The sequence below is a fragment of the Petromyzon marinus genome, chromosome 68, assembly GCF_048934315.1.
Source record: "Petromyzon marinus isolate PM22_M1 ecotype Great Lakes invasive population chromosome 68, UKy_Petmar_22M1.pri1.0, whole genome shotgun sequence".
Classification (NCBI taxonomy): domain Eukaryota; kingdom Metazoa; phylum Chordata; class Hyperoartia; order Petromyzontiformes; family Petromyzontidae; genus Petromyzon; species Petromyzon marinus.
This window is the reverse complement of record NC_133734.1, coordinates 8648236-8672846: the sequence shown is the minus strand read 5'-3', so window position 1 is coordinate 8672846 and position 24611 is coordinate 8648236. Positions and strand designations below refer to the sequence as shown.

General features: G+C 47.1%; 1 protein-coding gene across 2 annotated transcripts; it reads left to right on the top strand.

The window, feature by feature from the left end:
* Positions 1-460: 460 nt before the first annotated feature.
* On the top strand, positions 461-24509 carry LOC142906655 (E3 ubiquitin/ISG15 ligase TRIM25-like). Of its 2 annotated transcripts, none has more exons than XM_076054921.1 (6): positions 461-2127; positions 2460-2555; positions 7150-7383; positions 8043-8065; positions 10410-10513; positions 21814-24509. In XM_076054921.1, the coding sequence occupies exons 1-6, from the start codon at positions 1570-1572 to the stop codon at positions 22236-22238; spliced, it is 1440 nt and encodes a 479-aa protein (XP_075911036.1). In that variant the 5' UTR covers positions 461-1569; the 3' UTR covers positions 22239-24509. The 2 variants fall into 2 exon arrangements, with proteins under 2 accessions (XP_075911036.1, XP_075911037.1); XM_076054922.1 differs by lacking the exon at positions 21814-24509 and adding an exon at positions 11701-11903.
* The last annotated feature ends 102 nt before the right edge of the window (positions 24510-24611 follow it).

Genomic DNA, 24611 nt, shown 5'->3' with positions numbered 1-24611 from the left:
TCGAGGTGTTAATAATTTATCTGCAGGTGAAATCAGTTCGTTTCCTTGTTGTCGTTGCTCTGTTATTATTTTTATATCTCGCTGCGATTACTTACATTTCGCTGTGGTGGCTGGAAGATGTTAACTATTTCGCTTGGTATACGGGAGGGCATGGGTTCGATCCCGACCCTGACGCCTATACGTGTACTTGGAGTTTGCATGTCTCTTTCTCCATGGTAGCTTGGATTTCTCTCCGGGTCCTCCAATTCCCCCCCACCACACACACTTAGAAACGTGCGTTTAGAGTGTTTGGCTGCTAGAAATGTTAACGTAATAAACCACGTTGTCGTTGAGCTATCTTTTGTGGCCAAGTCATTTTTTAAATATATATAGAACTCGCCAAACTCAGCGAGTCCAAGATGTAAAATGTTAACATTAACAATAGGTGATGAAAATATCATTATTTTATGAAGATTTAAAACCTCTTTTTTACATAATAGGAAAATATACAGTGAAAGTCATGTCGATAACGAGCTTAAATGAACGACGATGTTTGTTTATCCAGGGGTTGTTCGCTGTGGTAATGCGTGAGGCCACCCACCCAGGAACCCAAGCACTCAACCGCACGCCCTCCCAGCCACCCTTCCTCCCTCCATCACCTCCTGCTCGTCCACCCTTCACGCCATCCTCCTGCCCATCTGTCTCCCCTCTCACCAAATAACCCCCCACTCACTCAACCTCCACCACCACCCACTTGCACCTTCGATTAGCACGAGTGGCTACGTACGCTGCGAAAAAAGTTCAACATATATACTGACCCACTCACCCACCCACTCACCCAACCACTCACCCACTCGCCCACACACTAACCCACTCGCCCACCTACACACCTACGATTAGCATACATACAACCACCATCCACCCAGAATAAAACGGTGTCGTAGGAATAAATAACCAAAAAAATATTTCACAGATAAACATAGGTCGCATGAAGCCAGTAGTTAAATATTAGTTGACAAAGGTTGAAAACGATTACAGACTTTGAAGCTTAAACAAACAGGCCTTGCAAGAAAAAAATGGAAAAAGACACAGATGGGAAAAAAACAAGTTAATCTTTACATCAGAATGTCTGTACAAGGTGCGGTTCCACTGTGTGCAATGCACACATCCTGACCCGAGCCGGTCAATCAGCCTGTGGGACAAACCATTATCGCTGTGTGCCTGGCTGATGCTGCTGCTGGGTTTTGTTTGTAGAAATATTATATCACTTGAGACCAGTCAAAGCTATGTATGTATGTTGAACTTCTTTCACAGCATACGTAGCCAGCCATGCTAATTCGAAGTGCAGGGGAAGGACAACAAACTAATCACAAAAATCAGTTTTAGCTATAACAGTGCGTGTCTATAACGCCACGTCTACACAGGTGAGCACGGCCACCGTGTGGAACATTCCAGGGCGTGTCTAAAGGTATTTATAACTTAACTGCAGGTGAAGTAAAGTTCAATTTCCTTGTTCGTCTCCCCTGTGTGAGCTGCTGCTGCGATTGCTCCTCCGTGAGCCGCGGCGAGCAACTGAGTCCGAGTAAAGCTATGGCGAGCGCATCTCCCAGTGATTGTGTAGACAGTGAGCTGAGCTGCCCCATCTGCCTGGGCACGTTTGAGTGCCCCTCCACGCTGAGCTGCGGACACTCGTTCTGCCTCCGGTGTCTGGACGGTGCCTGGGAGAGAGCGAGCAGCTTCAGCTGCCCGCAGTGCCGAGCGGCCTTCCCTGAGCGGCCCCAGCTGAAGAGGAACGTGGCGCTCGCCAACCTGGTGGAGCAGCTCAGAGTTGGAGAGAGGATGGCCGCAGTTGTCTTCTGTGACACCTGTGGTGATGGAGAGACTCCTGCAGTGAAGACCTGTCTAAGGTGTGAGACTTCCTTCTGTGACTCTCACCTGAAACCTCACCTGAACAACCCGAGATTGATGGACCACGTCCTGGTGGCTCCCATTGTCAGCCTGGAGGAGCGAAGATGCCAGCAGCATGGAGACCCCTACAGGTTCTTCTGCAAGCAGGACGAAAGCCTGATCTGCACAGTCTGCACAATCGCAGGGCACCATAGAGGGCATGATGTCAACACACTGGAGGATGTGCATGAGATACGGATGGTGAGGCCCTCAGGGAGTGAGAACCACTCAGGAGTGAATGATACCACACACGAGCTGGTAAAAGCCATCACTGCGCATAACAATGAGCCATGTAAATAATCAGTGTTACTGGGATTAATAGAAACATCTCATAAAACAAACATCACCATGAGTTGATTCCCTCTCTGTGGTCTCTTGCATTGTATACTCGTCAGTCAGTCTAGTCTGACTTCCTGACCACTCTTCTGGTGGGCATTTCAGGGCCACCACTGTGGAGTGGCTCCGTGTGGAGTGGGCATGAGAGGGGGTCACTCAGGGAGTGGAGTCTCCTCTGGTGACTTTGTCTCTTACAGAGTGGAGTCAGAGAGGAGACGCGAGCGGTGGAGAAGAAGAGGAGTGAGGCTGAGGGGTCTGTGGAACGGATGGAGGCCACTCGCAGGGACGTGCAGGTACCGCGTGTCAGCTCTGTGACCCTGTGACCTCCACCGTGTGGAGTCTGTGACTCTCCCTGTGAGGCCAACTCCGTAGAATTGTCATCCGTCACTAAATCCCTAATAAATCTACAGGAAATTGAATCATTATGGTGACGAGTGCTTGAAATGTGAACAAAAAATTTCAATTCAACTTTATAAGAAAAATGTTCATATCTCGTGCCTCCAGCCAAGATGCTCACTTAATTTTACTGAATAACTTAAAAACATTCGCTATCGGTGAGATGGTAAGACCAGTATAAGTATAATATATACAAGACGACCTTGTGCTGCAGGGAGTTTATTACTTTGCATTAATTTATGTTCGTGCAGTGTGTTTAATTTATCGTGTGACGTGGCTGTCTTCGTGCTGATTCCTATTTTCTTCGTTGCTGTGCTTTATTCTTTTATTTCGTAATTCTTTTGACCCAGGCCGCTCATACAAATAAGACTCTAAATTTCGATTTAAAGCTTTCGTGACTGCAATGATTCATCTTCTTTGGTTCTTTCGGTAAAGTCACGTAGAATGAGAATAAAATAATAAATTGATAAAATAAAATAATAATATTCTCACGACGTTTTGGCCACAACACAAGCGGCCTTCATCAGGTGAAGGGACGAGACTGTCTGGTAGGACAGCGCTGGAGTGAAAGAGCCACGTTCAGATCACGGCCTTTTAAGCTGTGTGAGAGGAACAAAGCGCCTTGACAAAGGAATTAGCATATAATTTAGCATTGAAATGGCTGAATGATTAGCTTGTGACTGGTCACAGAAATAGTTATGTTAAAAGTTAAAGCATACACATCCGCAGAGGCACCCCTTGACAATGGAATTAGCATAGAATTTAGCATTGAAATAGCTAAGTTAAAGCATACACATCCGCAGAGGCACCCCTTGACAATGGAATTAGCATAGAATTTAGCATTGAAATAGCTGAGTGATTAGCTTGTAACGGCTCACAGAAATAGCTACGTTAAAGTCAGACCATACACATTCACCGAGGCACTTAGTACAAATCAAACAGGAGAATTTAGCATTGAAATAACTAGGCGAATTTAGCATTGAAATAACTGAGTGATTAGCTAGTGACTAGCTGAAACGTCGTGAGAATATTATTGTGTTATTTTATTTTATCAATTTATTATTTTATTCTCATTCTACGTGACTTTACCGAAAGAACCAAAGAAAATAAGACTCTCTCGAAATCTTGAGTTCTCACCCGATAAAAACAAAAATCAACTTAAACTTTATTTAACTAGGAGATAAAATATCCTAATAGAAGCACATGATGAAAGTGTCATAGTTTATAGTGTTATAGGTTCTAGATAATAGATTATAGAGTTCGAGTGTAAAAGTTAGGGTTGACCAAAGGCGTTGATCAAAGGCATTATTCCACCACGGGACACGAGCACGCTGGTGTATCAGGTATGGCACTGGTGTGGGTGGAGTCATGCCTACATAAGTCGATCACGGTTCGTGAAGCTGGGTGATGAACAGTCATCGCTTATGCTGTGTCTAGTTGGTGTACCACAGGGGTCCGTTATCGGGCCCTTCCTATTTTCAACATATGTCTCTCCAATCGCCAATGTCATCTCATCGTATGACATCAAGTTCCATCTATATGCTGAGACAATTTTACACCGCAGTTAATTAAAAGTTAGATTTGAAGAGCCTCGGTGACTTTGAAAATTGCATGTCAGCAATGCACATGTGGTTTGCACGAAGTGAAACGCTGCTTAATCCAGTAAAATCAGAGGTTCTGCAGGCGAAAACATTTGTGGGAGGATCAGGTGTGGTGGTCGCAGACTCCAGGATGCAGTTTTCTACTCATCTAAAGAGCCTCAGCACCATACTCAATCAGAATATGTCGATTGATCTCCACGTGCAAAATACAGACTTTGACACTGCCAAAAGCCTAAAGTACAATTAAAGATCAGCTGACACGACTCAACGAATTAGCCCAGGAAACCAAGACACCGCATACTGTACAATAACAGCCACATACCGTCATACACCCACCTATGTGTAGGCCGTGACCTGCTACATTTGCACAGTGCAACCTAGCGTTGTGACATCATCATTAGAGCCATGGGCGCCATTTTCACCACCCTGAATGGGTCTCAAACGGTGTGGATAAAATTCTAGAAACTAATCGCAATGAATGAAGAGATAGCCCTCACTCGGACGCCTTCACAGCCGTCCCGAGATATCCCTGAGGCACAAATCAGACTGTGGCGTTGCAGCGGTTTCTAATAAAAACAACTTAAAATGTTATCTTCATTAGGAAATTCACGTTGAACGAATCATTTTATGTATATTTTTCAACACAACAAAACAATTTAGAGAAAAGTATTTGTAGTAGAAAAAATATTTCTCATCTCCAGCTGATTGGTGGGGCAGCGCCCCAACGCCCCTTGTGTACGAAACGTGCCTGGTTTCAGAATATTTTTTGAAGTAATATTTATGATGCGAAGGAAACAAGGTTTTTTTTTTTTTCCAAAACGTTGGTGCTGCAATGGCAAGGGCTTTGTCACCTATTCCAATGTTTGTTCTTTGGATAGTTAAAGGCAATTAGATGGGCGCCTTAGATTTCTTGGATTTGGCAATGGGATGAATGAATTAGCTCAGTACAGCGTAGATTTGCCAATCAGGATTTTGTGGATGAACAGGGCCCACTGTAGATTTCTTCTTGGATCCAGTAAAGTGAGATTGGATTTTTAATTAGATGTCACAATGGTGGGTCCTGTGTGGTCCACCCAGTGCAAATCGATGAGCATAATGATGAATCTGGTTTAGTCGGTTTAATGATTCATTAGGATCGGATCTATAAGCAGCATCACAGTAGTCAATGAGTGATTCAATGAGAGCTTCACCTATTTGCAGACATCATCAAATGGGAAAATAATGTTTGATTCTATCTAATCCAGAGATTGATTTGATATTTTACTGTTTGGCGGTGTATAGCAACACATCAGAGCAAAATGTTGGTTAACTGGAGAATAAATTGTGACCATAATATATTCAAAAGAGCCCGGGTTTATTACAGTAGAAAGTTGTATGCAACGTAGGTCAATTTTCACATATACTACCACACCTCCTCTTGATTGTCTAATCACAAATTATTATATCCGTAAATTTCATTAGGCTAGGATTTATATGTGAGGTAAACCATGTTTCAGACAAACAGAAGGTGTCTGGCTAAATATTGAATTAAATTTTGAATTGTAAAAATGTACCTTTGTCAAAATTAAAGGCCTTAATAGTATTTTGAAATAAAGTGCTATCTTAATTGGCGTTTGCTGACATGTCGAGAGGCATGTCTATGCAGCAAATTGTAAATGTTGAGGACCAGTTTTAGGGCATTAAGTTGAAGTCCATCGAAGCCCTGTTGTAGATGCTGGGGCTGTGTCATCAGCAAAAACGTAAATGTCAAAGTGCAGATTGGAGATGCCTTCTTGTTGAAATAGAAAGAAAACAGAACAGGGCCAAGCACAGAGCTCTGAGGAACTCCTTTAGTATTCGGGGTCCTGTCAGTCCCCCATTATGGACACAATTTGAAATCGGTGAGATAAGTCGTTGCGAATCCACTTGATTGCACAATCCGAAACATGTAGCAATTTTAGCCTTTGCAACATTACAGCGTGATCCACAGTGCCACGCATGCCCAATAAGCTTTTGTTTGACCAGATAGAGGGGGATAAACGGGCATAGCATGGGCTAGAAAAGAGACGGAGCTGATGTGGTACATGAGGATGTGGGGCTGAGTGGACTTGTCGATGACCGGTACCAGCAATGTCAAGATTGGCCTCTGTGAAGGAGGATGCTCATGAAGGACGCTCCTGGGCAGTTGGAGGCAGTCGCCATCCAGCAACAGTGGAGGGCAGAGGAGTGAAGCTCACAAAAATGAGCGAAGCACCGGGCAGCTAAAAGAACATTAAATCTAACTGGTATTGGCCAAACTTCACAATGCTGAGAAGTTACTCAATTAATACCACAAAGCAACAGCGTTGCCCTCTACTCTCAAAACTTGGCAGGACCTTGCAAAAATAGTCTTGCAACCAAGTTGGTTATGTACGGTGCAAAAGAACTTCAACATACATACAAGAGAGATATTTCTGGGCAAACAAGCAGAATAATAAAAAATAATAACCATGGCTCATGGAAAATCTTATCTTATATTTATAGAGTGCGTTCTCTCATGGCGCTTTATAAACAAAAACTGTAACAATAGAGTAAGTTAGACGGCAGGGCCAATAAATCCGTGACAGTAACAGAGGGCACATAGGGGTCGTGAAAGGGCAGGGGAGGAGTGGGAAGGAGGGGAGGGGCGAGGGGAGAGGAAGGGAATGGGTGAACTTTGAGAGACGAACGAAAGGAAGCTAAGGAGGGGGACTGCTTCATGTAGAGGGGAAACGTCGTGAAAATTGTATTATTTTATTTTTATTAATTTATTATTTCCCTTCTACATGATTTTACCGAAAGAACCAAGAATATGAATCCCTGCAGTCACGAAAGCTTTAAATCGAAATTTAGAGGGGAATGGTCAATCATTAGAATCCGTGTCGCTCGACAGGGATCTATGACTGGGGTGAAGGAGCGAATCAAAGCTGAGTTCACCCGCCTGAGAACGGCACTGAATGAGGACGAGAGGGTGGCTTTACATCGCGCAGAACTGAAGGAGAAGGAGCTGCTGTCCCAGATCGACAAGAACATCGCTCATTACAAGCACGAGATCAGCGAGCTGCAGAAAGCAGCCGCGCGCCTCCGCACTCTGCAGGAGGAGAGGGACTCGCTCACGTTCCTGAAGGTAGATCGCTCGCGAAGCCAGGGGGAGTGCCCCAGTTTGACAGAGCCCTCAGCAGTAGAGAGGCTTCTGGCCCTAGGGTTTAGATGCTCAGAACATGAGAACACAGCTTCAATAACAATAATAATTTCCCTTTACCACGATAGTGGCTTCATTTGAAATTCCACTATCTATCTAAATTAATTATGTACCTTATCGCATTTTCTGCAGAGAATTCCACATATTACCCTGAAGATAACATTCAGATAAAGTTCAATTCTAAATACCTGATGTTATGCAATTTAATCGACTTTTTATAAACAGTTGCTCTGTTGCTATCAGGTGTTTGATATCCACTCTCAAGCACTTTTAATATACAGACATGAATTTCCTCTGCAGAAATAGACATTGCTTATCATTTTGAGAGGTTGTTTCAAGCCACGGGAAATGAGCACTGCCCAAGGCTGAAGGGGACTCAAACCCTGGCTAAAGGGTTGATATGCTCAGGTCTTGAGAAGATCGCTTCACTTATTAACCAAGGATACAGATTTGGCCTTCACGGGGTAATTAGCCAAGATGCGGGATTCATATTCCGGTTATGGGACTCGCAGAGAGAACTCGAGCAATGCCATGGGAGCGAATGGAGGCAGCATCACAGTGACGTATCTCTCTGTATCCCACAGGGGCACCTGGAGGAGACACGCAGGTACAGAACCTCAACCATCACAGACCAGCACCACGAGGCGGTGCAGTGTGGGAGCCTTCAGCTGTGTGTTTACTTGTACAGTGATTTTAATCACCGTTGTGATTGTAGTTTACTTGGATAGTGATTTGAATCCCTGTTGCATACATTAAAGTTAACATCAGGTGGTTCTGATGAATTGCTTTAAACGATACTATCCTAGCTCGTTTCTTTAGAACTGCTTTGTGTTTAGTTTGTTGTAATTCCCCTCACCTTCGATTAGCATGGTTGGCTAAGTTCGGTGCGAAAGAAGCTAAATAGACACACAAACATATGTGTGTGATGATGCTCTTTGTGATATGGACAATTTGCTGTGTGTGCTTGGTGCTGTTTGTGATTATCTGTATGTGGAACATCGGCTGTTTATATTGAGTGGGTGTTACAAACTGGATGCGTGTGGCCATGCAGTCTATTATAGAGTTTTTTGGCTTAGATCACGTAAATATATAAATGTGTCATTAAAACCCACTACCACCCGACACAGCCAACTACATGCTAATTTCTCAAATTAACATCACGCTAATCCCTCACATTAACATAGCCACTTCCGTGCCCTCGTCGTAGGAGGCCGCTCTCATATCTTACAATCACATGCTAATTTCTCACATTAACATAACTAGCCCCGGTCACTGCTTTATAACCCTTGAGCTACACCTATTTCAAACCTTTTAAAACAGTCTGCGTCAGCAGCAGACCATACTTTCCCACCTGATGATGGACGCTTATTTTGCGCCCAAAACGTCGTGATTTATTTTATTTTATACCTACGTGACTTTACCGAAAGAACCAAAGATTATAGTAAGGGTTGTCACGTAAACAGAACATGCCAATTCGTGACTAGTACAGCACACCGGTGTGTTGGAGAGCCGAGCCAAGCCACAACATTTACAATCTGAGGACGACGTTTCACCAGTAATTACAAATAGCTTCATCAAGCGACAGCCAGATTTGTGGAGAAATCTTACTGTTTTATTCCATATATAAAGGCGTAGATGTGTTGACCACGCAGCTGCGCTCTCGCACAATGTGTGGGCGGGGGGCGTGGTTACTAAGGCAACATACATTATGCATGTGCATTATGCGAGCCCTTTGAACTTGACCTTCCTGTCTATTGTGTTTATTAAAATAGCCCTATCAACGGTAATCCCTACTGAAGTACGCTGCCCTTTGTAGACATGCATTTAAATAATTTATTATTTGAAGATTTGCTTGCACGCAGCACTAAGGCAGAAGCTATCCAAACAGTTAAAGAATTTTGATTTCTTTCAATTTCGATAGATTATCTAATTAGTCTTGGCCAGTAGTAGCTAGTCTTGCACAAAACTTCAAGATTATTAAATTGATTGAGTATCCTTGCTTGCACACGTGTTCTGCTACTGCTGACAGTTGTATTATGGATAATTTAATGTTTCTCTGATGTTCTTTTAGTCTCGTCCTGTTTGCCCAACATGACATTTACCACACGTGCAGTTAATCCTGTACACACCTTCTGTTGATAGCTTCGGTAATACATCTTTTGTACCAGATATTATTTTATGTACCATGCCAAATCTGACTCGGATGTTTTGTTTTTCCAAACATCTATCTAGTTTATCAGTTACTCCCGCAATGTACAGTATTTAAATCGTTTTAATTACTTGGGCAGTTTCAGTGCTCTTACTTGATTTGGTTTTAGTGTTCAATGCCCTATTGATTTGTGCATCATTGTAACCGTTAATTTGCAGCGCTTCTTTAACATGTTCAATTTCACTTCTCAGACTATCACCATCTGACACTTTCTTAGCTCAATGAATGAGCATCTTAATAAGAGCAGATTTCTGTGAGGGGTGATGGTGTGACTCTGCATTCAGATAAGCATCAGTATGCGTTTTCTTTCGGTAAACACTGTTATTTTACCATGCTAATGTTGCGTAAATAGAGGACTGCATATTGCACAAGGACTATTTATGGAGCATGAGCTGTGTGTGGGACACAGGTTCCATTTAATGATGCTGCATTTTAAACGTTGTCTGCATGTGGTGATGCTGTGTGTGTGTGTGGTGATGCTGTGTGCGTGTCTAGTGATGCTGTGTGTGTGATGATGCTCTGTGTATGTATGATGATGCTGTGTGTCTGTGGTGAATCTGTGTGTGTGTCTAGTGATGCTGTGTGTGTGATGATGCTCTGTGTGTGTATGATGATGCTGTGTGTCTGTGGTGATGCTGTGTGTTTGTGTGGTAATGATGTGTGTGTGGTGATGCTGTACGTGAGTGGTAATGCTGTGTGTGTGTGTGGTGATGCTGATTGTTTTTTGCTAATCTTGTCACAGGGGAAAGGTTCCTAAGAAGTCTCCGCCCCCAGCTCCTACTCCACTGGACACCCCCACGATCCGCTCCCTTGAGAGAGTCATGGGCAGACTGCTCCCTCTCGTCTGTGAGTTCATCACTCCTGCCCCAGTGTGGAGGGGAGACCTTGGCTATTGAAACAACTGATTCCAGATACTAGGGTCCTGGGTTCAATGCCCAGTTCTAACTGATGCCCAGTATAGTCAATGTACTCATGTGCTGTGAGTCTAGGCTGAGCTTAGTCTCCAATCGTTGCACAACAAACACAACCCTCCATTGCTAGTAGCACTTCGTTCACTCTCATCCAAAAGCGAGGGCATCAATGTCAGTGTCATATCATGATGCATATGACTCAGTGTTAATTCCTGAGACTCACAGAAGCAGAATAAGTCTCGTTTTGGAATGTCAGGATTCATCATTCCTATTCCAGGCTGTTACATTTAGGCTCGAGCAACTTTTATAAGTCGTAGGGTTCAGTGTCCATATTCCAGGCTCAGGTGATAATTTTATCACTCTTCATATCATAAGATACGTTACAGTTACACAGGTAGTGAATTATAAAAATTTTAATGTATAGTGCACACACATGAGTGTAAATCGCTCTTACGGTGCTCTATTAATACTAGACGGGTATGTTAAACTTGTTTCCCACCGCACTTAGCCAACCATGCTAATCGGAGGTGCGAGTGTATAATTATTGAGCGAGGATGTCATTGGCCAATGTGGCAGATGAATCTATTAGTAGAGGAGTTTTCTCGGTCAAGGATGTCATCATCAGACGAGAGCCAGACTACATCACCGTTGTAATGCATAAGGTTAATTGTTAATGCATGAGGTGCATAGCCAGGCTAACTCAGCATTAGGATTCATCAATATTGCTTGAGGCTGCTATATCCCTTCTAAGGCACCTCAAGGATTATTGGGATTGGGTGTTAATTCCCGAGGCTCACAGAGCCACACTGGGCTATCACTGTGGCTGACCATGTGTATCACTGTACATGTGTTATAGTGCAAAGACGTCTCAGAGGCAGATCTTCTTAGGGGCTTACGCCAAGGGTTTATTTGGGGCTTACGCTAAGAGACTATTAGGGGCTTATGCCAGTTATGGGCTAAGGGCTAATATAATTCTCCCCAGGGATAGGGTACTGGGACTCCTAACACACTGACTTACCGGGCTCTTCCCACTGTGCCGGCCGAGGGCTCTACCAAAATCGGCCGAATGGCTAAAGCAGCCACTCCTAACCCTCATGCTAGATTTCCCCTATTCCCCGTCAGCCCTACCCCTGGGTCCCAACTTCCACCCTTCACGTTCCCGGGCTCCTGCTACGATCCGCTCATGTCACGGGCTCCAGCTTAAGTACCCCACGGAGACATGACGTCATCGCCCTGCCCCCCATGCATGACGTCACTGCTCGTGACGTCATCCTACCGGACGTCACCGCACCAGAAGGTGAGCGTGATGTAATGTCCTCGACTACTCTTCTACATTACCCCCTCCCCCCGCCCCCCCCCCCATGAAAAAGAATTAGCCTACACCGGCTGTAACCATTACTAGGCAGCATGGTACAAGTTAAAGTTTGGAAACAGTCCCCACATGGGACACTGTAAAAGTGTCCAAGGAAGGCAGGGGACGAATAAATGGCCCCACTGGCCGTCACAGTACCCGCACGCCCCGCGAGCGTATGCGTGATGCCGGCCCGCTTCCCCGCGCAACGTCGGGCATCGGAACCGGCGGTGTACTGGCAGCTGTCAAGTCCGTCGCCGGTACATCCACCTGGTGAGGTGTCGCTGTTTGTTACTGGCGGGGACTCTGCAGGCGCATACACAGGCAGGGCATCGCTCGCGTCATAACAACCCGTGCGGCCCGGGTTGTCGGATGCATCAATCGCCGGCCGCTCCTGAAGTGGGGATGAATCGGTGAGGCCAGGCAGTACAACCCGCTTGAGCCGAGATGGGTGCACAATCCAGTGGCGGCGGCCCAACTGAATACGGATGCACTGCAGTCGGCGGACTTCTATGACTGCGACAGGGCCCTGCCAAGGGCGATGCAATTAAGGTGATGTGCCAACAGGTACTTGGGGGCCGACAGCCTGGTGTTTGGGCAAGCGCTCGTTAGCCGCCTGCCGGCTGGCCGAATTATCCAAGGTCGCCTGCCGTGCCTCGCGCAGCCAGTCGAGTGCGAATTTCATTGGGGCAGGCACTGGTGAGCATTTTTTGAAGGCCCCAAGTCCAGCTGGACGTGCATTGGGGGCTCCGGGTCTCTGCCATACATTAAATAAAAAGGGGAGAACCCTATCGAGGCATGCGGTGCCAACCTATACATGGCCAGAACCCCCGGAATGAACAGGTCCCAGTCCGATTGGGACGTACTCACGTGGTGGCACAGCATGGATGTGAGGGTGCGGTTCAAGCACTCTACCATCCCGTTGGACTGGGGGTGGTAGGTCGAGGTGCAGATTTTCTTTGTGCCAAGAAGGTCGCAGACTCCTTGAGCACCCGAGAAGAAAAGTTCCGCCCCTGATCAGTCAAGAGCTGTTCCCGCGCACCCTTGTCAACAACGTACTCCTGTACGAATGCCTCAGTGATGGACGAGGCCGACTGGTCCATCAGAGGCCACGCCATAGGCCAACGTGTGAGGTACACAACTCACACCAAGAGGTACCTGTGGCCCCGTTGGGATATGGGGAATGGCCCCAGAATGTCGAGTGCCATGAAATCATTTACACGAGAAACCCGGATGGACTGCAGCGGGGCCCGATCCTGGCCAACTGGGGCCTTCCTCCGTGCACAGTCGTGGCAACCCTTCAAAATTAGTGCCACGTCATCCTCCACACATGGCCAATAGTAGACCCGTTAAAGGGCCAACAAGGTCTCATTGTAGCCCAGGTGCATAAGTTTCTTGTGAATGGCTCGGGTCAATTTACCTCGCAGGCCAATGGGCACAACCATGCAATAATGTTCTAACTGGGCATCCCAATGCATGAGGAAGCCGTCATGCACGGCGATCACCGGGGCAGCCGATGGAGTTGAGCTCCGGGCATTTGGCCCAACACGGCGTCGTAGCCTCAGCAGAGGAATCCTCCATCTGCAACTTAGACCATACCTCTCAGGGGAGTCCCAGGCCGAAATCAACAGGCAACACCACACCCGGAGGGGGGGCCGCTTCGGCCGATGCAACCAACTGGGCCGCCGTGTCCACTGGGGCCTTGCCGCGGCTAGAACCCAGGGCACAAGCGCACCCATCCGCATTACCATGCTGAGTCCCCTTCCGGTGGATGACATCGAAGGGGTACTCCTGGAGCACCTCGAGCCAGCGGGACAGCTGACCCGAAGGCTGGTCAATCCTCAGGGAATATTGCAGGGGCACATGGTCGGTCCGGATGGTAAACCGCCTACCATACAAATAGGGCCTGTACAGCTGGACGAAAAACACTGTGGCCAGCAGCTCCCTCCGGGTCACACAGTATCTCTGTTCAGTGGGAGACAAAACACGGCTGCCATAGGCAATAACCCTCTCAACCCCATCGACCACCTGAGCCAGGACAGTCCCAATGCCCATGTCACTGGCATCGGTGTCGAGGAGGAAGGGTTTGGAGAAGTCCGGATACCCCAGGGGCGGCGCATCCGCCAAGGCCGTGCCTTGTGCCACAAAAGCGGCTTCCTCCTCTATCCCCCAGCAAAACTTTTGACCTTTGGCAGAGAGTGCGTGCAGTGGCTTTGCAATTGTCACAAAATCGCGGACGAACCGACGATAGTACGATGCGAAGCCAACAAAGCTACGCACCTCAACGACAGATGTAGGAGTCGGCCACGTCCGGACACAAGCTGTCTTTTCCGGATCCATGGCAACACCTGACGCACTCACAATGTGTCCCAAATACTTCACCGATGGTTGCAATAAATAACATTTCTGTGGTTTGAACTTCAAGCCCGCGGCCCACACTTTGAGGAACACTGCCTCAAAGCATTGCAAGTACTCGTCAAACGTACGGCCGAAAACAATAACATCATCCAAGTAGATTAAACAAGATTTCCACTGCAGCCCCGCCAAGACCATCTCCATGAGATGCTGGAAGGTGGCCAGGGCCGAATGGAGACCCATAGCAAGCCGATTGAATTGGAACAGCCCCTGGGGTGTGCGGAACGCTGTCTTGGGTCTAGAGGCCTCGTCCAGTGGCAACTGCAGAAGCCCGAGAGCAAGTCTGGGGTCGAAAAGAACCGCGCACCCGAGAGAGCGTCCAGGGAATCATCATGCGAAGCAATGGATATGCATCAGCCACCGAGATCTTGTTTAATTTACAGAAGTCGACACAGAAACGGAGACTCCCATCCCGTTTCTTGACTAGCGCAAAGGGGGCACCCCAAGGGCTAGTGGATGGGGAGAAAATGTCCGCTGCCAACATCTCGTCACCTGCGGAGCGGACATGATCCTTTTCCGCCGGGCTAAAGTGATATGAATTTAGCCGAATAGGGGTCGAGTTTCTCGTATCTATGTGATTGTTCCAGGAGAGTGGTGCGACCGAGATCGAATTTACTCTGGCTAAACACATTGGTGAACCTCACGATGAGTTCGTGGAGCCACTCGTGACACAACACATCGATCCATGATGCGTCGGTCCTCCCCTTGTGCAACATACCAGCCACAAACTCTCCAGCCGGCCTAGCATCATCGGGAGGGGGGGCCCGGGGTAGCGTCCGCTAAAACGGCACCAGCTGGAACGACGATCGGCGAGGGCCCCGAATTTAGGACCTGTAAAAAGGGGTCCTGGCCCGCCGACATGGCCGTCAAGGAGCCTACCTACTCGTCCGACCTCGAAAAGTAATTGGAGGGAGACAAGAGGATACTTGCCTCCGGGGAATGCAATTTTAATGGTCTGCACAGCCTGAGGGGTTGTAGGAATTGTGACCCAGGTGGAACCGTCACAGACACCTTAGTCAAGGCCCGCACACTGGTGGCAAGAGGGGACAGTACAGTGGGAGAATGCAGAAAGTGCAACCACCCCCCCCAACGGCATCTCTACACAACCTTGGTCAACAAAAATTCGCACGGGCATTTTGGCCAAAAAGTCAGTCCCCAAGAGACATGGCAGTGCCAAGGTCCTGGAGACAAGAATGGGCCCCACCAATTCAATTTCGCCAATTGTGATCGAAGCGACAATGTGACCCAAAATGCCAAGGCTGCCGCCATTCACAGCCACACAAGCTCCTTGAACCGGCCGCAACGGCCCAACGCTGCATGGCAGAAACCGAAAAATGGACTCAGAAACCATCCATGTCCACCAAGATTTGCACCTCGATCCCTTGCACGTACCCCACCACCGCCGAGGACACGGCAGCGGCCGCCACCACGCGATGCGCAAGTGCATTCCACTGGCGGGTCCGCCTGGGCCACCCGGCAGATGGACACTAATGTGCAGGGCCCGAGCCCGGCCCCCCAGAGATGACCCCGCGAGGATGGACCCTAACCCCGTTAGATGCGTGAGGTGAGGGGAGCCGCCGTACGATTGATGCGTCGCGACTTGCCTGGGGCCCCAAGGCTGCTGCTGCTGCTGCTGAAGAGCCGGTGGAAGGAGGGGAGGCCTTAGCGAAGGCCCCGGGAGCGTCGCGGCAACATACATCAATATAACTACACATTAAAATATAGCACATACACACAAATGAGTGCAAATCACTATTACATGAGCTCTTTTAACACTATACGTGTGTATAATTGAGTGAGCATGCTATTGCTATTCTGCGTGTGAGTCTGACACACACACACACTAGGGCTAAGATGTTTATGATTCATTATTATTGCTTGAGGCAGGGAGATCCAGACACCTTGAGGATTGCCCGTGTAAATTACTATACTATCACACACACGAGTGTACATCACTACACTATCACACACACACACAAGTGTACATCACTACACTATCACACACACACACACGAGTGTACATCACTACACTATCACACACACACGAGTGTACATCACTACACTATCACACACACACACGAGTGTACATCACTACACTATCACACACACGAGTGTATATCACTACACTATCACACACACACACAAACGAGTGTACATCACTACACTATCCCACACACACGAGTGTACATCACTACACTATCACACACACACACGAGTGTACATCACTACACTATCACACACACGCAGTGCACATCACTACACTATGACACACACGAGTGGACATCATCACTACACTATCACACACACACGAGTGTACATCACTACACTATCACACACACACACACAGAGTGTACATCACTACACTATCACACACACAGTGTACATCACTACACTATCACACACACGAGTGTACATCACTACACTATCACACACAGTGTACATCACTACACACACACACGAGTGTACATCACTACACTATCACACACACACACACACTAATGTACATCACTACACTATCACACAGACACACGAGTGTACATCACTACACTATCACACACACACACGAGTGTACATCACTACACAATCACACACACAGAGTGTACATCACTACACTATCACACACACAGAGTGTACATCACTACACTATCACACACACACAGTGTACATCACTACACTATCACACACACACAAGTGTACATTACTACACTAACACACACACACACGAGTGTACATCACTACACTATCACACACACACAGAGTGTACATCACTGCACTAACACACACACGAGTATACATCACTACACTATCACACACACAGTGTACATCACTACTATCACACACACAGTGTACATCACTACACTATCACACACACAGTGTACATCACTACACTATCACACACACAGTGTACATCACTACTATCACACACACAGTGTACATCACTAAACTAACACACACACACACAGAGTGTACATCACTACACTATCACACACACACGAGTGTACAACACTACACTATCACACACACACGAGTGTACATCCCTACACTATCACACACACACAGTGTACATCACTACACTAACACACACACGAGTGTACATCACTACACTATCACACACACAGTGTACATCACTACACTATCGCACACACAGAGTGTACATCACTACACTATCACACACACACAGAGTGTACATCACTACACTATCACACACACAGTGTACATCACTACACTATCACACACACACACGAGTGTACATTACTACACTAACACACACACACACGAGTGTACATCACTACACTATCACACACACACAGAGTGTACATTACTGCACTAACACACACACGAGTGTACAACACTACACTATCACACACACACAGTGTACATCACTACACTATCACACACACACGAGTGTAGATCACTACACTATCATACACACACACACACAGAGTGTACATCACTACTATCACACACACAGTGTACATCACTAAACTAACACACACACAGAGTGTACATCACTACACTATCACACACACAGTGTACATCACTACACTATCACACACACAGTGTACATCACTACACTATCACACACACACACAGTGTACATCACTACACTATCACACACACAGTGTACATCACTACACTATCACACACACAGTGTACATCACTACACTATCACACACACACACAAAGTGTACATCACTACACTATCACTCACACACAGAGTGTACATCACTACACTATCACACAGTATACATCACTACACTATCACACACATACGAGTGTACATCACTACACTATCACACACACGAGTGTATATCACTACACTATCACACACACACACAAACGAGTGTACATCACTACACTATCACACACACACGAGTGTACATCACTACACTATCACACACACACACGAGTGTACATCACTACACTATCACACACACGCAGTGCACATCACTACACTATGACACACACGAGTGGACATCATCACTACACTATCACACACACACGAGTGTACATCACTACACTATCACACACACACACACAGAGTGTACATCACTACACTATCACACACACACACTAATGTACATCACTACACTATCACACAGACACACGAGTGTACATCACTACACTATCACACACACACACGAGTGTACATCACTACACAATCACACACACAGAGTGTACATCACTACACTATCACACACACAGAGTGTACATCACTACACTATCACACACACACAGTGTACATCACTACACTATCACACACACACAAGTGTACATTACTACACTAACACACACACACACGAGTGTACATCACTACACTATCACACACACACAGAGTGTACATCACTGCACTAACACACACACGAGTGTACATCACTACACACACACACGAGTGTACATCACTACACTATCACACACACACACACACTAATGTACATCACTACACTATCACACAGACACACGAGTGTACATCACTACACTATCACACACACACACGAGTGTACATCACTACACAATCACACACACAGAGTGTACATCACTACACTATCACACACACAGAGTGTACATCACTACACTATCACACACACACAGTGTACATCACTACACTATCACACACACACAAGTGTACATTACTACACTAACACACACACACACGAGTGTACATCACTACACTATCACACACACACAGAGTGTACATCACTGCACTAACACACACACGAGTGTACATCACTACACTATCACACACACAGTGTACATCACTACTATCACACACACAGTGTACATCACTACACTATCACACACACAGTGTACATCACTACACTATCACACACACAGTGTACATCACTACTATCACACACACAGTGTACATCACTAAACTAACACACACACACACAGAGTGTACATCACTACACTATCACACACACACGAGTGTACAACACTACACTATCACACACACACGAGTGTACATCCCTACACTATCACACACACACAGTGTACATCACTACACTAACACACACACGAGTGTACATCACTACACTATCACACACACAGTGTACATCACTACACTATCGCACACACAGAGTGTACATCACTACACTATCACACACACACAGAGTGTACATCACTACACTATCACACACACAGTGTACATCACTACACTATCACACACACACACGAGTGTACATTACTACACTAACACACACACACACGAGTGTACATCACTACACTATCACACACACACAGAGTGTACATTACTGCACTAACACACACACGAGTGTACAACACTACACTATCACACACACACAGTGTACATCACTACACTATCACACACACACGAGTGTAGATCACTACACTATCATACACACACACACACAGAGTGTACATCACTACTATCACACACACAGTGTACATCACTAAACTAACACACACACAGAGTGTACATCACTACACTATCACACACACAGTGTACATCACTACACTATCACACACACAGTGTACATCACTACACTATCACACACACACACAGTGTACATCACTACACTATCACACACACAGTGTACATCACTACACTATCACACACACAGTGTACATCACTACACTATCACACACACACACAAAGTGTACATCACTACACTATCACTCACACACAGAGTGTACATCACTACACTATCACACAGTGTACATCACTACACTATCACACACACACGAGTGTACATCACTACACTATCACACACACACGAGTGTACATCACTACACTATCACACACACAGTGTACTTCACTACACTATCACACACACACGAGTGTACATCACTACACTATCACACACACACGAGTGTACATCACTACACTATCACACACACAGAGTGTACATCACTACACTATCACACACACACACAGAGTGTACATCACTACACTATCACACACACAGAGTGTACATCACTACACTATCTCACACACAGAGTGTACATCACTACACTATCACACACACACGAGTGTACATCACTACACTATCACACACACACAGTGTACATCACTACTATCACACACACGAGTGTACATCACTACTATCACACACACACACGAGTGTACATCACTACACTATCACACACACGTGTGTACATCACTACTATCACACACACACACGAGTGTACATCACTACACTATCACACACACACAGTGTACATCACTACACTATCACACCCACCTCGTGTGCCGGCCTTCACAGGTGCTCACCAACAGCACTTGCTCCTACAGTCTGTGAAAGGTGACACGCGGGAGATGTTTGTGTTTGTTGTACACACACAGGGACGCTATGGCGGTGTTTATATCCACGCTGCTGCTGCTGCTGCTGTGATCCACTGCCTCCCACGGGCACTACCGCACAGTAGGGCTGAACGATTAATCGATTCAAAATCGAAATCGCAATTATAAACAACGCGATTAGCAAATCGCAATGGCTGCGATTTTTTGCGATTTAAAAAGTTCTGTCAGTTTCTATTTGGAATTGTTTCGTGTTTTATTATGATGACTTCATTTATTTAACTTAACAGTTGTGACATGTTTGACTGTTCTTTTAAAATTAAAATATTTTAATAAATACACGTTGGAAACAATTCATATCTTTAAAGTTCTCATCCTTGCATTAGAATAGAAAGAGCAGTTCATATTGTGATGGTATCACGTGGTAATGCTCCATCACGTGTTTTAAATCTATCACACAATGAATATCGAACTGAAGCTTGATTTCCAATTTTTTTAATCGCAAATCAAATCGCAATGTCAGCAAAATCGCAATTAGAGATTCTCCCCAAATCGTGCAGCCCTAGCGGACAGAGCGCCCCACCTCCTGGCACCTCGCAAAGCCCCGCACGGGCAGCCACCACCCTGCCTAGCAGGTGCTACAGGCTGCGGGGTCACGTGGTGGGGCAGTCACCACCCTGCCTAGCAGGTGCTACAGGCTGCGGGGTCACGTGGTGGGGCAGTCACCACCCTGCCTAGCAGGTGCTACAGGCTGCGGGGTCACGTGGTGGGGCAGTCACCACCCTGCGTAGCAGGTGCTACAGGCTGCGCGGTCACGTGGTGGGGCAGTCACCACCACCCTGCCTATCAGGTGCTACAGGCTGTGGGGCTACGTGGCGGGGCAGCAGGTAGCGGGGCAGACAAACGCACCGCTGTACTGTACTTCTGTGCTCTCGCCAGCTGTGCCACCTGACTTTGCCAACGCGCGGTGACCGGCGTGGTGAAGTATGGTCAAATATCCCCCGCGACCCGCACGGTGTAGGGAGGCAGTGGATTGACAAAGTGCCCGTTAGATGTCATCACACCGCTAGCTACACACACTACAACGTTGTGTAACAATGCCCATTATGAATTGCTCTATTGTAGTGTGCGTGCGTGTTAGTGCACGAGTGATATTGTTAAAGTGGTGCTGTTGTTACCACGGCTACTGTGATTATCGTTACTGCAGATGGACGTTCACCGACTGTGGACCCAAACTCGGCCCACAACAAACTCCAGATTTCCTCGGACCTCAGGACGGTGACGCGGACCGCTGTCCCCCAGGGTCGCCCCGATCACCCACACCGCTTTGATGCCTACTACCAAGCCCTGTGCTCAGAGAGCTTCTCGTCGGGTCAGCACTACTGGGAGGTGGACGTGGGGGGTGCGGCCTGGGGCTGTGTGGTTGGAGTCGCGTACGGGACGATCGCACGGAAAGGGCTTGGTGACGAGTGCAGCCTGGGAGAGAACGACTCATCCTGGGTGTTATATAAAGATAACAACAACAGCTGGTCAGTGTGGCATGGTGGTGTCTGGACCTCAGTGCCGGTGAGGGATCCTCCCCGGAGAGTCGGGTGTCACCTGCACTGGGAGGCGGGGCTGCTGTCGTTTTAACGCGCCGACTCCATGGAGCTGCTGCACTGCATCCACCACTCGTTTAGTCAGCCTCTCTACCCCGCACTGTGGGTGGGTGGTGTTGGTGACTCAGTGAGGATTCTGGATCTGAGTCGTGCGTCCTGAGAGCACGGAGTGTGAGCAGCGCAGAGAAACGGGCACAACGCACAGACTCACGCACACAAAGACACAGATCCACCGTGCAGCCTAAACAGGCTGTTGGTGCAAGTGCTGTTAGCAAACGCCTCAGAAGGCTGACACGGCACTCGAGGGGGTGGGTGGCCAACACCACGACTGACCCGACTTTGTCTCCCCAGTGGTAACGTTTACACACCGCACCAGTAACTAATTTGAGGCTGAGTCGACCTACGAGAGGCCCATGACCCGTTCGCCAACACCATTGCCGATTATCTGATTCGGTCCCTAGGGTCGACTCAGCCTCAAATGAGTTCCTGGTGTGGTGTGGAAACATCGCCACTGGGGAGACAAAGGCGGGTCAGTCGTGGTATTGTCCACCCACCCCCTTGTGTGCCGTGCCGGCCTTGATAGGTGGTCGCTAACAACACTTGGCCCAACAGTCTGTTAAGGATATACGTGGGATATTTGTCTGGGTGAGTGGGTTGGTGTGTTTATGCCTTTCTGTGTCTTTGTTATTGTGCCTGTGTCTTTGTGTGTCTTTGTCTTTGTGTGTGTCTGGACATGATGCTTGCCACCCACCGCCTCGTGTGTCACAGTGCCAGCCTTCATAGTTGCTACTCGCTACTTACAGAACTTGCCCCAACAGTCTGTTAAGGCTACGCGGTAAATCTTTGTCTTTAGTGTATAGAGGGCCATGTGTGTAGTGTGCGGTTGAGCTGTGGTGCGGTGGTTAGCGCACTGTGGGGGGGAGTGGGGGATTTAAGGTTCTCTCTGACGCCATCGTCCCTCGCACCGCACGCCGCGTGGCGCTCAACGCCGAGGGGGCGGAGCTCCACCGCGGGCGTGCTGGGAACACGTGTCACGTGACACTACGGGGTGACGCGCGCCATCCCCCTCGCGGTCACTCGCTCGTTGGGCGATAAACCCGGGGTGGGAATGGGGTGGGAATGGGATGGCATCACTATGACATGTTTGTCATAACCAGGGTTTGAGTGACTCCTCCACCCACACAAACTAGGTTTATTTTACAGGGCTAAGAGAAAAAGAAGCCATTTTAAACCTAGTAGGAGGGCTTTCGCCACCAATATCTTCTGTAATAAAGGTTGATTTTGCTGAATGTCTGAATTATCTTTGGACCTCCAGCCACAACCTTCGATTCATGGGATAACGCCTTCCTCTGCTGACAAAAATTGGAACTGCCTCCTGACTTTGAAGTCTGTTATTTAATTAAGTCTGATATATATCTCGAGTGAAGATCTACCTTACACTACAACACGACTAATATTGTCTCAACACGCATTAATAACGCAGACACTGTGTTCTATTACAGGGATAATGACAACGCGAACTCCAAATATACAGCAGCTGTCACGGTAGTAATCTAACCCACGACCTCCTGCATACCAGGCGAGGGACTTAACATCTCCTAGCCACCGCGGCACCCCTCCTTAACGTGAGACACCAATCCGGTGTGAACCCAATCTCGAGTCTGAGGCTGTTTAGCAACGCGTAGATGATTTGAGACGCATTGATTATATCGTACCAGTTGTGTAGTTGTGTGAACGCTAAGCGCATTGTGCTCGGGACTCTGGGTGAGATTTATATTTGCTTCATTGCTGGCATGGGTTTGACTTGTTTTGATTTTTTTCATTTTTGTGACCCAGGTCACTCTTGTCAACGAAACTCATCCTGATCTCCTGAGTTCTCACCTCGTTAAACTCAAATTCAACTCAACTCGATCATCATCAGCATCAGCAGAAGTGTCATCTGCAGCAGAATTAGTAGTAGCAGCAGGACCAACAGCATCAGCAGTGGTAGCTCCATCATTAGCATCATCATCGTCAGCATCAGGAGTAGTACCAACAGCATCAATAATAATAGTAGCATTTTCAGCAGCAACAGAATGTTCACCATCAGCAGTAGAAGCAGCAAAAGCAGCAGCAATCACTCTTGCAGCCGAGACTCATCCTGGTCTCTTGAGTTCTCACCTGGTTAAACAAATTGACTTTAACACAAATTACTTGATTGTGTTCTGGGTTACCTGTGAATTGGAATACTATTTTATTGTGGGTCAAGGGTCCATGTGTGTGTGGTGATGAATAAAAACATTAAATCTGAACATCACTTTACTGTGCTGGGATGTTTGGGCCCACGTTTGGGTGAGTTTCCTCGTTTCTCTGTGGCTGGGCGGTAGCAGTTTGACATCTTGATATCAGTGGTGGCTATGCACGTGGC